Raw genomic sequence first — 22,908 nt, 5'->3', positions numbered from 1 at the left:
ACCTTGCCCGGCAGCGCATTCCAGGCCCCCACCACCCTCTGTATAAAATACATCCTCTCCCCCCCCCCCCCCCCCCCCACCTTGAACCTATGACCCCTCGTGAATGTCACCACCGACCTGGGAAAAAGCTTCCCACCGTTCACCCTATCTATGCCTTTCATAATTTTATACACCTCTATTAGGTCACCCCTCATCCTCTGTCTTTCCAGGGAGAACAACCCCAGTTTACCCAATCTCTCCTCATAACTCAGCCCCTCCATACCAGGCAACATCCTGGTAAACCTCCTCTGCACTCTCTCTAAAGCCTCCACGTCCTTCTGGTAGTGTGGTGACCAGAACTGGGTGCAGTATTCCAAATGCGGCCGAACCAACGTTCTATACAACCGCAACATCAGACCCCAACTTTTATACTCTATGCCCCGTCCTATAAAGGCAAGCATGCCATATGCTGCCTTCACTACCCTCTCCACCTGTGACGTCACCTTCAAGGATCTGTGGACTTGCACACCCAGGTCCCTCTGCGTATCTACACCCTTTATGGTTCTGCCATTTATCGTATAGCTCCCCTCTACGTTAGTTCTACCAAAATGCATCACTTCGCATTTATCTGGATTGAACTCCATCTGCCATTTCTTTGCCCAAATTTCCAGCCTATCTATATCCTTCTGTAGCTTCTGACAATGTTCCTCACTATCTGCAAGTCCAGCCATTTTCCTGTCGTCCGCAAACTTACTGATCACCCCAGTTACACCTTCTTCCAGATTGTTTATATAAATCACAAACAGCAGAGGTGCCAATACAGAGCCCTGCGGAACACCACTAGTCACAGGCATCCAGCTGGAAAAAGACCCTTCCACTACCACCCTCTGTCTTCTGTGACCAAGCCAGTTCTCCACCCATCTAGCCACCTCCCCCTTTATCCCATGAGATCCAACCTTTTGCACCAACCTACCATGAGGGACTTTGTCAAACGCTTTACTAAAGTCCATATAGACAACATCCACTGCCCTTCCCTCGTCAACCATTCTAGTCACTTCTTCAAAAAACTCCACCAGGTTAGTGAGGCATGACCTCCCTCTCTCAAAACCACGCTGACTATCGTTAATGAGTTTATTCCTTTCTAAATGCGCATACATCCTATCTCTAAGAATCCTCTTCAACAACTTCCCTACCACGGACGTCAAGCTCACTGGCCTATAATTTCCCGGGTTATCCTTCCTACCCTTCTTAAAAAACGGGACCACATTAGCTATCCTCCAATCCTCTGGGACCTCACCTGTGTCCAGTGACGAGACAAAGATTTGCGTCAGGGGCCCAGCGATTTCATCTCTCGTCTCCCTGAGCAGCCTGGGATAGATTCCAATGAGGCCCTGGGGATTTGTCAGTCTTTATATTCCCTAAAAAACTTAACACTTCCTACCTTGTAATGGAGATTTTCTCTAACAGGTCAACACTCCCCTCCGAGACACTCCCAGTCAACACATCCCCCTCCTTTGTGAATACCGACAAAAAGTATTCATTTAGGATCTCCCCTACTTCTTTGGGCTCTGAGCATAATTCCCCACTTTTGTCAAAGAGGTCCGATTTTTTTCCCCTGACAACCCTTTTTCTCCTAACGTATGAATAAAATGCCTTGGGATTCTCCTTAATCCTGTCTGCCAAGGACATTTCGTGACCCTTTTTGCCCTTCTAATTCCTCGTTTGAGTTCTTTCCTCCTTTCTTTGTATTCCACCAGAGCTCCCTCTGTTTTTAGCTGCCTGGACCTGACGTATGCCACTCTTTTCTTTATGACCAATCGCTCAATTTCCCTGGTTATCCACGGTTCTTGAATCCTACCCTTCCTAACCTTTTTTTTACAGGCACATGCCTATCCTGCAGCCCTAACAACTGTTCTTTAAAAGACTCCCACATGCCAGATATGGATTTACCCTCAAACAGCTTCTCCCAATCAAGAGCTGCCAAGTTCTGCCTAATCCCACTAAAGTTAGCCTTCCCCCAATCCAACACCTTACCCTTGGGACACCACTCATCCTTTTCCATCACTATCCTAAAGCTAACAGAATTGTGGTCACTATTTGCCACATGTTCCCCTGCCGAAACTTTGAAGACCTGACCGGGCTCATTCCCCAGTACTAGGTCCAGTATAGCCCCCTCTCTAGTCGGGGTATCTACATATTGTTCCAAAGAACCTTCCTGTGTGCATTTTACAAATTCCTCCCCATTCAGACTCCCAACCCTACGCGATTTCCAGACTATACCAGGGAAATTGAAGTCTCCCACTACAACAACCCTATTTTTCGTGCACCTATCCATTATCTCCTGACATATCCGTTCTTCCACTTCCCTTGGGCTGTTGGGGGGCCTGTAGTATACCCCCAACATAGTGACTGCGCCCTTCCTGTTTGTGAGCTCCACCCAGAGTGACTCGTTACACGACCCCTCTGAATTGTCCTCCCTCTACACCGCTGTAATATGCTCTCTAACTAATACTGCTACTCCCCCACCTCTTTTGGCCCCTCCTCTGTCTCGCCTAAAACACTTGTACCCTGGAATATTCAGCTGCCAGTCCTGTCCCTCTTTCAACCAAGTCTCTGTCACTGCAACCACATCCAAATTCCTCATTAGCATTAAGGCCCTAAGTTCATCTGTCTTACCTGCTACGCTCCTTGCATTGAAGTAGATGCACTCCAGACCTCCAGGCCCAGTGAGGTCATCCTCCCCCAGAGTGCTCTTCTTCTTTGCCAGCCTTGTCCTGGCCCCAAGCTCGTCCCCAGCCTCTACACTTGTAGACCTAATTTTTTGATCCCCACCCCCCTGCCATATTTGTTTAAACCCACCCGAACTGCACTAGCAAAACTCCCAGCCAGGATATTCGTGCCCTTCCAATTTAGTTGTGACCCATCCTTGTACAGGTGCCCTCCTCTCTTGAAAACTTCCCAGTGATCCAGGAATATGAATCCCTCCCTCCTGGACCAGTCCTTTAGCCAAGCGTTCAATTGTACTATCTCCCTATTCCTAGCCTCACTGGCCCTAGGCATTGGGAGCAGCCCAGAGAATGCCACTCTGGAGGCCCTACTTTTTAGCCTATTTCCCAACTCCCTGAATCGCTCTCGTATGATCCCCTCTCTTTGGCAAAGTATTCATTTACTATCTCGCCCATTTCCTCTGGTTCCATGCATAGATTCCCTCCACTATCCTTAAGTGGACCAATGCTTTCCCTGGCTACGCTCTTGCTCTTTACATACATATAAAATGCCTTGGGATTTTCTTTAATCCTGTTTGCCAAGGACTTTTAGCCCTCCTAACTCCTTCCTTCAGTTCCTTCCTACGTTCTTTATATTCTTCAAGGGTTTCATCTGTCCTAAGCCTTTTAGACCTTATGAATGCTTTCTTTTCCTGCTTGACAAGGCTCATAATATCCCTCATTATCCAGGGTTCCTGATATTTGCCACACTTGTCCTTCATTTTCACAGGTACCTGTGATCCAATCAACTGACATTTGAAAGACTCCCACATGTCGGATGTTGATTTCTCCTCAAACAGCCTTCCCCAATCTGCACTCTTCAGATCCTGCCTAATGTTGTTGTAGTTAATTTAACACCTTTGCCTGAGGACCACTCTTGTCCTAATCCACAAGCACCTTAAAACTTATGGAATTATGATCACTGTTCCCATAATGCTCTCCTACTGAAACTTCAATCACCTGGCTGGGCTCATTCCCCAATACCAGGTCTCATATGGCTCCTTCCTGAGTTGGAAGCTCCTTACAAATTCTGCCTCATCCAAGCCCCTACCAGTAAGTGACTCCCAGTCAATATAGGGAAAGTTAAAATCACCCACCACAACAACCCTGTTGTTTTTGCATATTTCCAAAATCTATCTGTTCCTCTATCTCTCCCGCTGGCTGTTGGGAGGCCTGTAATAAAGCCCACATTGTGACTGCACCCTTCCTATCCCTGAGCTCTATCCATATTGCCTCTCTGCCTGAACCCTCCAAGGTGTCCTCCCTCAGTGCAACCTTGTGGTGTGAGATCCTTTGAGGAAGAGTGACCATAGTATGGTAGAATTCTTCATTAAGATGGAGAGTGACACAGTTAAGTATAAGACAAGGGTCATGTACCCGAGGAAAGCTAACTTTGGTATGAGGCGTGCATTGGCTAGGATAAGCTTGCAAAGGATTCTTAAGGGGTTGACAGTGGATAGGCAATGGCAGACTTTTAAAGACCACTTGGATGAACTTCAACACAGTATATCCCTGTCTGCCATAAGAGTAAAATGCAGAAAGTGCCTCATCCATGGATAACAAGGGAAATCAGGGATAGTGTTAAAGCAGCAAACTTGAGGGCGAGGAAAAATTCAAAATCCAGCAGAGGCAGACTCGGGTTAATTCAGAAGGGGAAAATGGAATACGAGAGTAGGCTTGCAGAAAGCATAAAAATTGACTGCAAAAGCTTCTAGAGACATGAGAAGAGAAAAAGACTGGTGAAGACAAATGTAGGTCCCTTACTGTTTGAATCAGGTGAATTCATAATAGGCAACAAGATGTGGAGATGCCGGTGTTAGAACATAGAACATAGAACAGTACAGCACAGAACAGGCCCTTCGGCCCACGATGTTGTGCTGAACTTTATCTGAAACCAAGATCAAGCTATCCCACTCCGTATCATCCTGCTGTGCTCCATGTGCCTATCCAATAACCACTTAAATGTTCCTAAAGTGTCTGACTCCACTATCACTGCAGGCAGTCCATTCCACACCCCAACCACTCTCTGCGTAAAGAACCTACCTCTGATATCCTTCCTGTATCTCCCACCACGAACCCTATAAGTTATGCCCCCTTGTAATAGCTCCATCCACCCGAGGAAATAGTCTTTGAACGTTCACTCTATCTATCCCCTTCATCATTTTATAAACCTCTATTAAGTCTCCCCTCAGCCTCCTCCGCTCCAGAGAGAACAGCCCTAGCTCCCTCAACCTTTCCTCATAAGACCTACCCTCCAAACCAGGCAGCATCTTGGTAAATCTCCTCTGCACTCTTTCCAGCGCTTCCACATCCTTCTTATAGTGAGGTGACCAGAACTGCACACAATATTCCAAATGTGGTCTCACCAAGGTCCTGTACAGTTGCAGCATAACCCCACGGCTCTTAAACTCCAACCCCCTGTTAATAAAAGCTAACACACTATAGGCCTTCTTCACAGCTCTATCCACTTGAGTGGCAACCTTTAGAGATCTGTGGATAAACACAGTAGGAAGTCTAACAACACCAGGTTAAAGTCCAACAGGTTGATTTGGTAGCAAAAGCCACGTGCTGTTCCCGTAATAAAGCCTGTTCTGAAAGCTAGTGGCTTTTGCTACCAAATAAACCTGTTGGACTTTAACCTGGTGTTGTCAGACTTCTTACAACAAAAAGATGGCAGACCAGCTGAACAAATACTTTGGATCTGTCTTCACTGAAGACGACAAAAATAATCTTTCAGCAATACTAGGGGACAGAGTCTGGCATGAAGGAGGAACTAAAAGAAAGCCTTAGTCGTCAGGATATTGTATTGGTAAAATTGCTGGAATTAAAACCCGATAAGTTCTCAGGGCCAGATGCTTTGTATCGTAGAGTACTCAAGGTAGTGGCTCTCAAAATAGTGGATGCATTGGTGATCACTTTCCAGCATTCTATAGAATTTGGAAGATTTCCAGTCAATTGGAGGGTAGCTAATGTAACCTTACCTTTTAAAAAAGGAGGGAGAGAAAAGCAGGAATTATAGACTGGTTAGCCTGACATCGGTGTGGGGAAAATGCTGGAGCCAATGATTAAGGATGCAATAACTGAGCATTTGGAAAGCAGTGACAGGATTGGTCCAAGTCAGCATGGATTCACTGAAGGGAAATCATGCTTGACAACTCTTCTGGAATTTTTGAGGATGTGTCCAATAGAGTGGACAAGGGTGAACCAGTGGATATTCAAGTTTGCTGATGACACCACCATAGAACATAGAACATAGAAAGTCACAGCACAAACAGGCCCTTCGGCCCACAAGTTGCGCCGATCACATCCCCACCTCTAGGCCTATCTATAGCCCTCAATCCCATTAAATCCCATGTACTCATCCAGAAGTCTCTTAAAAGACCCCAACGAGTTTGCCTCCACCACCACCGACGTCAGCCGATTCCACTCACCCACCACCCTCTGAGTGAAAAACTTACCCCTGACATCCCCCCTGTACCTACCCCCCAGCACCTTAAACCTGTGTCCTCTCGTAGCAACCATTTCAGCCCTTGGAAATAGCCTCTGAGAGTCCACCCTATCCAGACCCCTCAACATCTTGTAAACCTCTATCAGGTCACCTCTCATCCTTCGTCTCTCCAGGGAGAAGAGACCAAGCTCCCTCAACCTATCCTCATAAGGCATGCCCCCCAATCCAGGCAACATCCTTGTAAATCTCCTCTGCACCCTTTCAATGGCTTCAACATCTTTCCTGTAATGAGGTGACCAGAACTGCGCGCAGTACTCCAAGTGGGGTCTAACCAGGGTCCTATAAAGCTGCAGCATTATCTCCCGACTCCTAAACTCAATCCCTCGATTAATGAAGGCTAGTACGCCATACGCCTTCTTGACCGCATCCTCCACCTGCGAGGCCGATTTAAGAGTCCTATGGACCCGGACCCCAAGGTCCTTCTGATCCTCTACACTGCTAAGAATGGTACCCTTCATTTTATACTGCTGCTCCATCCCATTGGATCTGCCAAAATGGATCACTACACACTTATCCGGGTTGAAGTCCATCTGCCACTTCTCCGCCCAGTCTTGCATTCTATCTATGTCTCGCTGCAACTTCTGACATCCCTCCAAACTATCCACAACACCACCTACCTTGGTGTCGTCAGCAAACTTACCAACCCATCCCTCCACTTCCTCATCCAGGTCATTTATGAAAATGACAAACAGCAAGGGTCCCAGAACAGATCCCTGGGGCACTCCACTGGTCACTGACCTCCATGCAGAGAAAGACCCCTCCACAGCCACTCTCTGCCTTCTGCAGGCAAGCCAGTTCTGGATCCACAAGGCAACAGCCCCTTGGATCCCATGCCCTCTCACTTTCTCAAGAAGTCTTGCATGGGGGACCTTATCGAACGCTTTGCTGAAGTCCATATAGACCACATCCACCGCTCTTCCTTCGTCAATGTGCTTGGTCACATTTTCAAAGAACTCAACCAGGCTCGTAAGGCACGACCTGCCCCTGACAAAGCCGTGCTGACTACTTTTGATCATACTAAACTTCTCTAGATGATCATAAATCCTGTCTCTCAGGATCCTCTCCATCAACTTACCAACCACTGAGGTTAGACTCACCGGTCGGTAATTTCCCGGGCTGTCCCTGTTCCCTTTCTTGAATATAGGGACCACATCCGCAATCCTCCAATCCTCCGGAACCTCTCCCGTCTCCATCGACGATGCAAAGATCATCGCCAAAGGCTCCGCAATCTCCTCCCTCGCCTCCCACAGTAACCTGGGGTACATCCCATCCGGTCCCGGCGACTTACCAACCTTGATGCCATTCAATAGTGGGTTGGATCTCAAATAATGATGAGGCAGAGTACAGGAGTGAGATAGAGAAACTGGTGCAGCAACAATAATCTCTCCCTCAATGTCAACAAAACGAAGGAGATTGGCATCGACTTCAGGAAGTGTAAAGGAGAACATGCCCCCGTCTACATTAATGGGGATAAAGTAGAAAGGGTCGGGAGCTTCAAGTTTTTAGGTGTCCAGATCACCAACAACCTGTCCTGGTCCCCCCCTGACGCCAACACTATAATTAAAGTCCACCAACGCCTCTACTTTCTCAAAAAACTAAAGAAATTTGGCATGTCAGCTACGACTCTCCAACTTTTACAGATGCACCATAGAAAGCATTCTTTCTAGTTGTATCACAGCTTGGTATGGCTCCTGCTCTGCCCAAGAACACAAGGAACTACAAAAGGTCGTGAATGCAGCCCAATCCACCATGCAAACCAGCCTCCCATCCATTGATTCTGTCTACGCTTCTCGCTGCCTCGGCAAAGCAGCTAGCATAATTAAGGATCGCACATACCCCAGACATTCTCTCTTCTACCTTCTTCCATCAGGAACAAGATACAAAAGTCTGAGATCACATACCAACCGACTCAAGAACAGCTTCTTCCCTGATGCTGTCACACTTTTGAATGGACTTGCATTGCATTAAGTTAATCTTTCTTTACACCCTAGCTATGACTAACACTACCTTCAGCACTCTCTCCTTTCCTTCTTTATGCTTTGTCTATAGAGCCTGCAAGAAACAATACTTTTCACTATGTTAATACATGTGACAATAATAAATCAAATCTATCAAAGATGTTGTGTATCTGGATTTTCAAAAGGCTTTTGACAAAACCCCACATGAGATTAGTGGGCAAAATTAAAGCTCATGTTATTGGAGATAATGTTTTGACGTAGATAGAGAACTGGTTGGCAGACAGGAAGCAGAGAGTGGGAATGAACAGGTCATTTTCAGAGTGGCAGGCAGTGACTAGTGGGGTGCTACAGGGTTCAGTGCTGGGACCCCAGCTATTCCCAATATATATTAATGATTTGGACAAAGGAAGCGAGTGCAATATCAGATTTTCAGATGACACAAAGCTGGGTGGCAGTGTGTGCTGTGAGGGGGATACTGAGGCAGCAGGGTGACTTGGACAGACTGGCTGAGTGGGCAAATACTTGGCAAATGCAGTATACTGAGGATAAATGTGAGGTTATTCACTTTGGTGGCAAAAAAGAAGATTATTATCTGAAAGGTGGAAGTTTTGGAAAAGGTGCAATATGAGCTGGATGTCATGGTGGAACAGTCGCTGAAGGTTGGCATGTAGATACAGCAGGTGGTGAGGAAAGCTAATGGCATGCTGGCCTTCATAGCAACAGCATTTGAGTATAGGAGTAAAGATGTTTTGCCACAGTTATACAGGGCCTTGGTTACACCTTGGTGGGCCTTGTTGCCGCCGGGTGGCAGAGGTCCCCAGTGGAGGTCCCTCTACGGAGGGATCTCCCCCAATTATCTCGGGGACCTGGGGTGGAGGGTGCTGCACGCAGCAGTGCCGTGCAACCGTAGGTTTTTCCGGTACACGGGCTCCCGAGACTGCACTTTCTGTGGCCTCGTGGAGTCCGTGGACCATGTCTACGTTCTGTGTTTTAGGCTGCACACCCTTTTTGGTTTCCTCAAACACCTCTTATTGATGTTTTGTTTGCACTTCAGTCCCACGCTCCTGATCTACGGGCACCTGGTGTGGAGAGGGGCGGGTCGGGATGCCGACCTCCTCGTGAACCTGCTCCTGGGCCTGGCGAGACGTGCCATCAATAGGTCCAGGCAGCGGGCGATCGACGGAGCCGTCCATCCTGACTGTCTGCCCCTCTACCGCGGCTACATTTGCGGCCAGGTGTCTCTGGAGAGGGAGCATGCGGTGTCCACAGGCGCGGTTGACGCCTTCCGCGACCGCTGGGCGCCGCAGGGGCTGGGGTGTATTATCGACCCTGATAATCACCTTTTGGTTTGACGTTTTAAGTTTCCTTTCGACTTTGATTTTGGTTCGGGCTGTTCCCCCCTTCCTTTTGGGGAGCCGCCCCTTTTACTTTGTCCCTAAGTTAATTTGAGTTCGTTTACTTGGTTGGTATCAAAAGAAATACCGGATGAGTCCTCTTTGTCCCTAAGTTAATTTGAGTTAGTTTATGTTGGTACCCGAAAGAGATACAGGGCCTTGGTGAGGCCACACCTTAAGTATTGTGTGCAGTTTTGGTCTCCTGGCCTGAGGAAGGAAATTCTTGCTGTTGAGGGAGTCCAGCAAAGGTTCACCAGACTGATTCCTGAATGGCACGACTGACATGTGAAGAGAGACTGGATTGACTGGGCTTGTTCTCACTGGAATTTAGAAGAATGAGCGGGGATCTCATAGAAACATATAAAATCCTGATGGGACTGGACAGGCTAGATGTGGGAAGAATGTTCCCGATGTTGAGATGAGGAAGAACTTCTTCACCCAGAGTTGTGAATCTGTGGAATTCTTTACACAAAGATGTTAGGGCCAGTTCATTAAATATGTTCAAGAGGGAGCTGGATGTGGCCGTTGTGGCTAAAGGGACCAAAAGGTATGGAGAGAAAGCGGGAGTGGCATACAGAAACTGCATGATCAGCCTTAATCATATTGAATGATGGTACAGGTTTGAAGGGCTGAAAGGCCTATCCCTGCACCTATTTTCTATGTTTCTATGATTTTTCCCATTGATAAATCCAAAATGACATTTTGATTTCTTTTATTATTGTAACTTTTTTTATCCATTCATGGGACATGGGCATTGCTGGCTGGCCAGCATTTATTGATGTGGAGATGCCGGCGTTGGACTGGGGTAAACACAGTAAGAAGTTTAACAACACCAGGTTAAAGTCCAACAGGTTTATTTGGTAGCAAAAGCCACACAAGCTTTCGGAGCTCCAAGCCCCTTCAGGTGAGTGGGAATTCTGTTCACAAACAGGGCATATAAAGACACAAACTCAATTTACATGAATAATGGTTGGAATGCGAATACTTGCAGCTAATCAAGTCTTTAAGATATAAACAATGTGAGTGGAGAGAGCATCAAGACAGGCTAAAGAGATGTGTATTGTCTCCAGACAGTGAGACTCTGCAGGTCCAGGCAAGCTGTGGGGATTACAAATAGTGTGACATGAACCCAATATCCCAGATGAGGCCGTCCTCATGTGCGGAACTTGCCTCGTGTCATGAAGGCCAGCCTTGGAGAACGCTTACCCTGAATACCCCCCCCCCCCCCCCCCCCCCCCCCCCCCCTCACCGAGGCATTCGGCCTCTGATATTCGGGTAAGCGTTCTCCAAGGCAGCCTTCACGACACATGACGGCGCAGTGTCGCTGAGCAGAAACTGAAAGCCAAGTTCTGCACACATGAGGACGGCCTCAACTGGGATATTGGGTTCATGTCACACTATTTGTAATCCCCACAGCTTGCCTGGACCTGCAGAGTCTCACTGTCTGGAGACAATACACATCTCTTTAGCCTGTCTTGATGCTCTCTCCACTCACATTGTTTATATCTTAAAGACTTGATTAGCTGCAAGTATTCGCATTCCAACCATTATTCATGTAAATTGAGTTTGTGTCTTTATATGCCCTGTTTGTGAACAGAATTCCCACTCGCCTGAAGGGGCTTGGAGCTCCGAAAGCTTGTGTGGTTTTTGCTACCAAATAAACCTGTTGGACTTTAACCTGGTGTTGTTAAACTTCTTACAGCATTTATTGCCCATCCCGAGGGCAGTTGAAAGTCAACCACATTGCTGTGGGTCTGGAGTCACATGTAGGCCAGACCAGGTAAGGACGGCAGATTTCTCTCCCTAAAGGACGTTAGTGAACCAGATGTGTTTTTCCAACAATCAACCATGTACTCATGTCATCAATTGATTCTTAATTCCAGATATTTTTAAATTGAATTCAAATTCCACCGGCTGCCATGGTGGGATTTGAATCTGAGTCACCAGAACATTAGTTGAGTTTCTGGATTAATAGTCTAGCAATATTACCACAAGGCCATCGTCTCCCTTGATGTATTGGGATACAGTGAAAAGAATTGTTTCTTGTGTGATAAACAGACAAAAACATATACATAGAGGAGAAGGAAAGGGCAGGGTGCAGTTGCTGGGTCAAAATCCTGGAATTCCCTCCCTAACAGCATTGTGGGTCAACCGATAGCACATGGACTGTAGCGATTCAAGAAGGCAGCTCACCACCAAGGGCAACTAGGGGAGGGCAATAAATGCTGGCCAGCCAGCAATGCCCATGAATGAATAAAAAACAGCTAGGGTGTAGAGAAAGATCAGCTTAATATATGGTCGGTCCATTCAAAAGCCTGACAGCTGGGAAGAAGCTGTTCTTGAATCAGTTGTTACGTGATCTCAGACTTTTTTATCTTTTCCCAATGGAAGAAGGTGAAAGAGAGTATGTCTGGGGTGCATGGGGTCCCTGATCATGCTGACTGCTTTTCGTTTGCATGATGGACTGGGCTACATTCACACCCCTTTATAGTTTCTTGTAGGCTTGGTCAGAGCAGGAGCCATACCAAGCTGTGATACATCCGGAATGGATGCTTTCTATGGTGCATCTGTAAAAATCGTCGAGTCGTAGCAGGCATGGCAGATTTCCTTAGCCTCAGAGTAGAGACTTGGTGAGCTTTCTTAACTATAGCATCAGTGTGGAGAGACCAGAACAGGTTGTAGGTGATCTGGACACCTAGAAAGTTGAAGCTCTTGACTATTTCCACTTCTTCACTGCTGATGTAGACAGGGTACGTCCACTATGCTTCCTGAAGTCATTTACTATCTTTTGTTTTACAACATGGAGCGAGAGATTATTGTCATCACACCATTTCATTCAATTCTCTGGGCAGAATTTTACTGGCTGGCTCTGCCCATCGATGGTGGAGCAAGTCGGTAAAATAGTGTGAGAGCCAAGAATCAGGATCACACGTGATTTTACAAGAGCCGGGCTTCCGGGGAGGTCAGCCTCTCACTGGAAATAGACGAGAGGCTGAATAATTTATTTTAACATATTGTAATGTTCATTTACACATGTTTAGTGAGCCCAGTGCTCAATTGTCCGTGCTCACTTTCTGGCCTCGCCATGGCGAGGAAAACATCTGCTCCCCACGAACAGGGAATAGTCCTGTTGGCCTCGCTGGTGGAACTGGAGGCCATTGAGGCCACCTGGGGAGGCTGAGGGCAAGGGGGTCCCCCTTGGGAAGTGTCAGCCTGCCAGCCTGGCACCTTGGCATTTCCAGTCTGGCACCTGGGCAATTAGCTTTCGGAGCTACCAAATAAACCTGTTGGACTTTAACCTGGTGTTGTTAAAACTCTTACTGTATTTACCCCAGTCCAACGCCGGCATCTCCACATGACCTGGGCAATGCCCAGTGGGCAAATTGGCACTGCCCAGTGAGCAGGGGCATATGGGGGTGGGAAAGGAGGGGCAGCCTGATCGGTGGGAGGGGGTTGCTGTGCACTCTGCAGTGATCGGGGGGGCGCTGCCACTCTGCAATTGCGATCAGATCGGGGAGCAGCCTGATTGATCTGGGCGCCAGTGGAAGGTGATGGGTGCTAGTTGCCATGCGTTGTGGGGCTTGCGATCAGCCACAGGCCCCTGAAATTGCAGGGAAGCAGGGGTAGCTGGTTGAGGCTGCCTGAAATAGCAGAGGCTTGACAGCTCGCTCTCTCTCAGCTCCCTGCAGTTGCTATTGAGCATGTGCAGAATCAGAGATCTGCACATGTGCATTAGCTCCCTCTACAGGCTGACTGGCAAATTAAGCCCAGCCTGCAGTCTACACTGCACCATTTTTTCAATGACTAAGTGCATAAAATTGGGTCATAGAGGTTTACAGTATGGAAACAGGCCCTTCGGCCCAACTTGTCCATGTTGCCTTTTTTTTAAAAAAACCCTAAACTGATCCCAATTGCCCGCATTTGGTCTATATCTATCGTACGTACCCATGTAACTATCTAAATGCTTTTTAAAAGATAAAATTGTACCTGCCTCTACTACTACCTCTGGCAGCTTGTTCCAGACACTCACCACCCTCTGAAAAAATTGCCCGTCTGGACACTTTGGTATCTCCCCTCTCTCCTTAAACCTATGCCGTCTAGTTTTAGACTCCCCTACCTTTGGGAAAATATATTGACTATCAACTTGTCTATGCCCCTCATTATTTTATAGACCTCTATAAGGTCACCCCTCAGCCTCCTACACTCCAGAGAAAAAAGTCCCAGTCTATTCAGCCTCTCCTTATAACTCAATCCATCAAGTCCCGGCAGCATCCTAGTAAATCTTTTCTGCACTCTTTCTAGTTTAATAATATCCTTTCTTTAATAGGTGTGAAAACTCGCCTAAAAAATGGATCAACAACTTGCCCATTTTCACACTAGCTAGATACTTAGAGAGCGGAATTTTATGAGAATGATTCTATCTCTTTCCTGTACTCCGTCTCATCATTGTTTGAGATCTGACCCACCATGGTGATGTCATCAGCAAACTTGAAAATGGAGTTGGAGATCAATTTGGCCACGCAATCATATTTGGATAAAGACTATAGCAAGGAGCTGAGGCCACAGCCTTGCAAAGCACCAGTGTTGAGGAAAATCATGGAGGAGGTCTTGTTGCCTATCCTTATTGATTGCAGCCTGTGGGTTAGGAAATCTAGGATCCAGTTGCAGAGGGAGGAGCCGTGCCCTCAGCCACAGAGTTTTGAGATGAATTCTGTTGGGATAATGGTGTCGAAGGCTGAGCTGTAGTCAATAAATAGGAGTCTGACATATGTGTCCTCGTTATTCAGGTGTTCCAAGGTTGAGTGTAGGGCCGGCCAGTTCTGCTATGAACCTGTTGTGGCAACAGGCGAACTGTTGTGGATCCCAGCAATCTGGGAGATTGGAGTTAATACATGCCATGACAAGCCTTTTGAAGCACTTCATAATAATGGATGTCAGAGACATTGAAAATTGAGGGGTGAGAGATATAGGACAGATGTCAGAGGTAGGTTCTTCACTCAGTAGTAAGGGTGTGGAATGCCCTGCCTGCAGCAGTAGCGGACTTGCCAACATTAAGGGCATTTAAATGGTCATTGGATAAACATATGGATGATATTGGAATAGTGTAGGTTAGATGGGTTTTAGATTGGTTTCACTGGTTGGTGCAACATCGAGGGCCGAAGGGCCTATACTGCGCTGTAATGTTCTACATCAGTTGGTAGTCATTATGGCATGCTGCCTGGCTTTTTCTAATCCTGTTGATATTTTCTAACTATCTTGCTATCACTACCTTTATAATACTCTAGCACTTTCCCTACTACTGATGTTTGGCTTATGGTCTGTAATTCACTGTTTTATCTCTCCACCCTTTTGTAAATAGTGGGGTTACATTTTCTACCCACCAATCTGTTCCAGAATCGACAGAAATTTGGAATATAACCAATGCATTCATTATTTCCATGGCCAGCTCCTTGAATATCCTGGGATGTAAATTATTTGTCCCTGGGGATTTATTGGCTTTCAGTCCCATTAATTTCTCCAGCACTATTGTTTTAGTCATACTAATTTCCTTCAATTCCTGCTGCTCCTTCTCACTAGACCCTTGGTTCCTTCCCTTTTCTGGGAAGTTATTTGTGCCTTACTCTGTGCAGACAGAATGGCACAGTGGTTAGCACTGCTGCCTCTCCGTGCCAGAGATCCTGGTTTGATTCCCAGCTTGGGTCACTGTCTGTGTGGAGTTTGCACATTCTCCCCATGTCTGCGTGGGTTTCCTCAGAGCGCTCCAGTTTCCTCCCACAGTTCAAAGATGCAGTTCAGACTTGCAAGTTTATTCTCATACTCTTTTTTTTTTTTCCCCTCATAATCAATCTCTTGGTCCTCCTTTGCTGAATTCTGAACTGCTCCCAATTGATCTAATACTATCCTTAATTTCTTTTGTAAGTCATGGTTGAGCTGATTTATTGTTGTCATTTTGCACCAGAAAGAAATGTGTAACTATTACAATGCATACATTTGTTCCTTAAGTATTAGCCTTTGCCTATTCATCGTCATGCATTTTAATGAACTTCCCATATCTATCTTAGCTAACTGATGCCTCATACCTTCGTGGTGCCCTTTGATTAGATTTATGACCTTAGTTTCAGGTCAGGCTTCTTCACTTTCCATCCTAAAGGGGAATTCTATCATGCTATTGTCATTGTTCCCTAAAGGATCCAACAAGATTATGAATTAACCATTTCTAATTGCATGATACTAAATCTAGGAAAGCATGTTCCATAGTTGGTGTAATGCAACCATCTTGTACACACTTTAGCAATTCATCTCCCACAATTTTGGTTTTCCTGACCTATAAAAATATTCAAGGCAATCAGACAGCATCAACATGGTCTTGTGAAAGGGAAATCACATTTCCTCAATTCATTGGAGTCCTTTGAAGAATATAGCTGTGGATAAAGGGGACATAGTGGATATACTGTACTTAGATTTCCAGATGGTGTTTGATAATATGTTACATCAAAGTTATTGTGAATAATGAAAGCTCATGATGCAGGGGCTAACATGGTGGCATGGATACAAGCTAACTGAAACAGAGTAGGCATAAATAGGTCTTTTTCTGATTAGTAAGATGTAGAGGGCTTTCACATAAGTATGCAGGGTGTAGATAGTGTGGTGATTTTGCATGCGTAACAGGTTTCCATACTTTGTCTGACGTGTAGCACAAGGAATGTCATTTTGTCCTGATGAGAGGACATCAATAAGAAATGCTAACTCCATCTCTTGATGCTTTTGCTCTGAGGCCTGCTAAGTATTTGAAAAACTCCATTTTTTATTACTTTTAACAAATCTTTGTTGTCTTTCATTAATCAAAACATTTCTCAATGCTCACTTGATTGATTATAAAATATAAATTCTAAAATAAATCTATATAATGTTACCTCATTGTACGTAAGCATGTTTTCCAAAGTCAAGGTGTGGTCCTCAGGCAGGTCGATTATAATCTTTTGGGAAATTTCGGACAATACTTCATCTATGTGCATTTCTTGCAAGTCAACTAGCTGAAAACAACAATGAATATTATATTTTGAACATTTTATGATATTTATAATGAAATGGAATATTCAGCACAATCAGTCCATGCTGGCATTTGTGCTTCACTCAAACCTCTTCCCATTTGTATTCTAAATATATGATCATAACTGTTTATCTTCTCCCACAAATCAAGCTTCCCCGTAAATCTATTCTAGCTGCTTCAACTGCTACCTGGGAGAGTTCCACATTCTCACCATGTATTAAGTAAACAGGTTTCTTCTGAATTCCCTATTACATTCTTGGTGAATATCTTATTATAGCCTTTAGTTCTGCTCTTCTCACCCATCCTCCATTCCCTGGTGTAAATATTGCCTCTGAATCATAAGAACATAAGAACTAGGAGCAGGAGTAGGCAATCTGGCCCCTTGAGCCTGCTCCGCCATTCAATAAGATCATGGCTGGTCTTTTCGTGGACTCAGTTCCACTTATCTGCCTGTGCACCATAACCCTTCCTCTACTGTTCAAAAATCTATCTATCCTTGCCTTAAAAACATTCAATGAGGTAGCTTCAACTGCTTCACTAGGCAGGGAATTCCACAGATTCACAACACTTGGGTGAAGAAGTTCCTCCTCAACTCAATCCTAAATCTACTCCCCCTTTGAGGCTATGCCCCCCTAGTTCTAGTTTTCAGCTGCCAGTGGAAACAAGCTCCCTGCTTCTATCTTATCTATTCCCTTCAGTTTGTTTCTATAAGATCCCCCCACATTCTTCTAAATTCCAATGAGTATAGTCCCAGTATACTTAGTCTTTCCTCATAAGCCAAACTTCAACTCCAGAATCAGCCTCGTGAATCTCTTCTGCACCCCCACCAATGCCAGTATATCATTTCTCAAGTAAGGAGACCAAAACTGTACACAGTACTTCCAGGTGGGGTCCCACCAGCACTTTGTACACCACCAACCTTCCTGTTTTTAAAATCCATCCCTCTAGCAATGAAGGACAAAATTCCATTTGCTTTCTTAATTACCTGCTACACTTAAAAACCAGGCAATATAGAGAGGATGACCAGAGGTGGGGGTGTTGCTTTACTGATTAGGGAGAATGTCCCAGCTGTATAGAGGAAGGATACCTTGGTGGGATCATGCAGTGAGGCCATATGGGTAGAACTCAGGAACAGGAGTGGTGCAATCACATTGTTGGGGTTGTACTACAGATCTCCCAACAGCCAGCACAAAGTGGAGGAACTGATATGTCAGCAGATTATGGGAAGATGTAAAAACAACAAGGTTGTTGTGATGGGTGATTTTAACTTGCCCAACATAGACTAGGATTCCTTTAGTGTCAGGGGATTGGACGGGGCAGAGTTTATTCAGTGTGTCCAAGAATGCTTCTTGATCTACATCAATATGTAGATAGCCCCTTCCCGAGTTGGGCTATCTTAGACTTGGTTCTGGGAAATGAACCCGGACAAGTGATTGATGTCTCGCGCGGGGGGGGGGGGGGGGGGGGGACCATTTGGGAACAGTGATCACAATTCTATAAGTTTCAAGATACTTGTAGAAAAGGAGAGAATTAGTCCCAGAGTGAAAGTGCTAAACTGGGGGAAAGCTAACTATGACAGTGGGGTGAATTTTACCATTTTGAGTCTAAGTGCCGGATCTGGGTGTCAAATAGATCTGTGCCCGGAATCCTTTTTGCAGCGTGCCCATATGCATTTTGCCAGCTTCGGCCCGATCTGCGCTGTGTGCGGGGCTTAGTGCTGGCGGACTGATCGGAGTTCTGAACTGCGCATGCGCAGTTCGGAAAAAAGTTGACAGCGCACCCAGGCGTGAAAAACAAAACAAAGCGGAGAGAGCGGCTCTCTGACGTTCATCCTCTGGTCGGGGGAGGGGTTGCAACCGATCATCCCCTGGGGGAGTTGGGAGGGGGTGGAGAGCAGGTGTGACTTCTCATCCTCTGGGGGGTGGAGGGGGTGTGACATCTCATCCTCTGGGGGGTGGGAGGGGGTGTGACCTATCATCCCCTGGGGTGGGGGGGGGAGAGGGGGTGTGAGGTGTCTCATCCTCTGGTCGGGGGGGGTTCCATTGCCTGTCTGCGACTGATCCCTCCTGGCACCATCACTGGTCCACTACCAGCCACAGCCATCTCTCCCGCTCTCTCACACCTGCAGGGAAGAGTAATCTGTGGCTGGTAGTGTACCAGTGTGCTGCCAGGAGGGATCGACCGCAGACGGGCAGCGGAACCCACCCCCACCTCACCAGAGGATGAAACGTCACACCCCCTCTCCCCGGCCCCCCAGGGGATGAGACGTCACACCCCCTCTCCTCCTCCCGCCCCGATCAGAGGATGACCTGGGTCAGAGAGCCATTGCAGTCTCTGACCCCGCTCTTCGGAGGCTGCAGCGGCGACTTCAGACTTTTATTTTGCAGGTTGGTGACAGCGCGGACGCGGATCGGGCCAGAAGACAGTAAAGTGGGATTGGGCAGTAGAGTTGGGCACGCGGTTCATTAAGTCGAATCGGGTGCAGATCGCGTTAAAGGCCCAACGCCCAACTTTACCGTGATTTCGTTCCCAAAAACGGGCGTGAAGGTTTGGTAAAATCAGGCCCAGTATTAGGCAGCAGCTAGGGAATGTAGAGTGGAGGCAGCTGTGTGAGGGTAAATCCACATGCGATATGTGGGCATCTTTTAAAAGTCAGTTGTTAACAATTCAGGACAAGTATGTCCCTGTAAAAATGAACGATAAAGATGTCTAGATTCAGGAACCCTGGATGACAAAGGGAGATTGTGAGCTTAGTGAAAAGAAGTAAAAGTAAAGTTTATCCATTAGTCACAAGTAAGGCTTACATTAACATTGCAATGAAATTACTGTGAAATTCCCCTAGTTGCCACATTCCGGCACCTGTTCGGGTCAATGCATCTAACCAGCACGTCTTTCAGACTGTGGGAGGAAACTGGAGCACCCAGAGGAAACCCACAGGGAGAACGTGCAAACTCCACACAAACAGTGACCCAAGCTGGGAATTGAACCCAGGTCCCTGGTGCTGTGTGGCAGCAGTGCTAACCACTATGCCACTGTGCCAAGGAGGCATACCTAAAATGCAGGAAATTGAAACTGGATAAGGCTCAAAGGGCCCAACGGCCGCCTCCTTTACTAAAGCTATACAAGGCAATAGAAACAGAAACTAGAAGCAGAACTAGGCCATTTGGCCCTTTGAGCCTGTTCCGCCATTCATTTTGATCATGGCTGATCATTGCATTCAATATCCTGATCTCTCCCCACCCCCAATACCCTTGATCTCTTTAGCCCCAAGAGCCACATCTAATTTCTTGAAATCAGACAATGTTTTGGCCTCCACTACTTCCCGTGGTAGTGAATTCCATACATTCACCACCCTTTAGGTGAAGAAATTTCTCCTCCCTTCAGTTCTAAAAGATTTACCCTTTATCCTCAAACCATGACCCCAGTTCTGTACTCCCTCACCATTGGGAACATTCTTTCTGAATCTATTCTGCTAGAATTTTATAAGTTTCTTTGAGACCCCCTCTCACTCTTCTGAACTCCAGTGAATATAATCCTAAATGGCTTAGTCCCTTTTCATATGACAGATCTGCCATCTCCGGTATCAGCCTGGTAAACCTTCGCTGTACTTCCTCTACAGCAAGGACATCCTTCCTCAGATAAGGACACCAAAAATGTATACAATGCTCCAGATGTGGTCTTACCAACACCCCATACAACTGCAGCAAAACATCCCTTTGGCTATACTCAAATCTTCTGGCTATGAAGGCCAACATAACATTTGCCTTCTTTACTGCCTGCTGTACCTGCACGCTTACTTTCAATGACCGATGCATGAGGACACCAAAGTCTTGTTGAATATCCACCTCTCTCAGTTTACACCCATTCAAGTAATATGTGTCTTCCTATTATTGCTCCCAAAGTTGATAACCTTACATTTATCCACATTATACTTCATCTGCCATGCAGATTCCCACACACTCAGCTTGTCCAAATTATGCTGAGGCATCTCTATCCTCCTCACAGCTCACCCTCCCACCCAACTTTGTATCATCTGCAAATATAAAGATAATACACTTAGTTCTCTCTTCCAGATCATTGATATGTAATGTGAACAGTTGGGATCATAGCACAGATTCCTGCGGAACCCCACTAGTCACTGACTGCCAACAGAAAAAGATGTTGATCAATTCCAGTGACATTAATTTCAGGGAAAACAGTTTGTAATCTTATACTATGGCTTTGCCATTGCATCCCTTCATGTCAAAATATCATAGTGCATAGCACAATGAATTACTTTTGAACTACATTCTGATCTTAGATATTTACTTCAAACAAAAAAAATTACAGCAGAGGAACAGACCCTTCGGCCCTCCAAGCCTGCAATTACCATGTTGTCCAACTGAACTAAAACACCCTATTCTTCTGGGGACCATATCCCTCCATCCGCATCCTATTTGATTTGATTTATTATTGTCACATGTATTAATACACAGTGAAAAAGTACTGTTTCTTGCACGCTATACAGACAAAGCATACTGTTCATAGAGAAGGAAATGAGAGAGTGCAGAATGTAGCGTTATAGTCATAGCTAGGGTGTAGGGAAAGATCAACTTAATGCAAGGTAGGTCCATTCAAAAGTCTGACAGCAGCAGGGAAGAAGCTGTTCTTGAGTCAGTTGGTACGTGACCTCAGACTTTTCCATCTTTTTCCCGAAGGAAGTGGAAGAGAGAATGTCCGAGGTGCGTGGGGTCCTTAATTATGCTGGCTGCTTTGCCGAGGCAGCGGGAAGTGTAGGCAGAGTCAATGGATGGGAGGCTGGTTTGTGTGATGGATTGGGTACATTCATGACCTTTTGTAGTTCCTTGCGTTCTTGGGCAGAGCAGGAGCCATACCAAACTTTGATGCAACCAGAAAGAATGCTTTCTATTGTACTTGTTAATTCTCAGATACCTTCGACCAGTTTGCTTACTCCAAGGTTTTACCCCGGTGCCCTTATTTGCAAGATGGACAAACACAAGTAAGGGTTCAACAAGTTTATTAATAATAACACTATTAACCCTTAAATTACCCACATAAAACAAGAGGATACCCCAGATTCAAATATACTACCCGCAAAGATGGTTTGGTTAAAACTGCAGGCTCGATTCTGAGTCCCTCTGATCTGTCATCACGAAGGTGAGTCTCAATGGCAGCTCCTTCCTTCCTTCTCTGGTCAGTCTTCCGAATGGCCAAGGTCATCTCCCTCGTCGAGTCTTCGCTGCTGGTGTGTCTGAAAATGTGTCCCTTTATCCCCCTGCCTGCTTGCCTTTCCAGAAACCTCTCTGGCTTCCGGCCAATGAGGTCCCAGGAGGGGGTTCCAATACCCAGTGGGTTTCTTGATGTCTAACAGGACACCAGGGTCTGTTCCCAGGTGTCCATCTCCTTGCTGGTGCTTACGTGTAACCTGCTTTCAGATAAGCTAACTGCAGGAACTCTCAGTGACAAAGTCTGGCCCGATCTGGACTTCTAACAATAGGCCGGTGCATTTCAATGGGGTGCAATGATCTCCTGCTAAGTATCTGTAGAGTGCAACGACCTTTAATGGGTCAGGCCCAGACATGTTTGTGTATTTGTACAATTGGCCTGCCTGAGGTTTGACTGTTTGATTTTAATATGCCCAATTCTTTAATTTAGGATATCCAATTTTATCAGCCTTCAAACTAAGCCCTGTTTATATTACCACACTAATGTTCATCCACAACTTTACAAATGCACAAATCAGATCAGTTATGTTCTCATTGAATGTTGGAGCAGACACGATGAGCTAAAATGCCTACTTCTGCTCCTATGTCTTATGACATTCTGCTGGAGTTGGCAAAATGGTGGAGGATGATTCTTTGAATGCAGAAGTTGGTGGCGTGGAAAGGAGGGACCCCATTATGATTCCAGGACAGATGCAAAGGGATGAGGGCAGAGGTTTGGGAAACTGGTCAAGTATACTGTCAATCATGAGGCGGAGTCGTGGGTGCAGGGGCCTCTGTTAAGGAAAAGCACAGACGTGTCAGAAGTTCCATTTTTGGAGATGGCATCATTGGAACGTGCAACAGGTAAATCATTTCTTCCTATCTTGACTGCATCTTGTAATGAGCTAACTATGTTAGGTGTTGTCTGAATTTACATCTTTTATTTTTATTAAAACCAACAACAGATTTATTCAAGGAGCTCTTGACTGTACAGAAGACAGAGTAAACATAGCCTGGACATCCTAATGACACTACCATCAAATCATATG

At 46.0% G+C, this 22,908-nt stretch overlaps 1 protein-coding gene across 1 annotated transcript in view; it reads right to left on the bottom strand.

Annotated features, from left to right (window-relative positions):
* LOC144493944 (dynein axonemal heavy chain 8-like) overlaps positions 1-22,908 on the bottom strand; it is a 1,661,706-nt gene that overhangs the window by 1,176,824 nt on the left and 461,974 nt on the right. The window contains exon 20 of the mRNA XM_078213521.1: positions 16,519-16,634. Coding sequence (XP_078069647.1) covers positions 16,519-16,634 — 116 coding nt within the window. The remainder of the gene's footprint in view (positions 1-16,518; positions 16,635-22,908) is intronic.

Source organism: Mustelus asterias, chromosome 5 (assembly GCF_964213995.1).
Source record: "Mustelus asterias chromosome 5, sMusAst1.hap1.1, whole genome shotgun sequence".
Classification (NCBI taxonomy): domain Eukaryota; kingdom Metazoa; phylum Chordata; class Chondrichthyes; order Carcharhiniformes; family Triakidae; genus Mustelus; species Mustelus asterias.
This window is presented reverse-complemented; position numbering and strand designations above follow the sequence as displayed.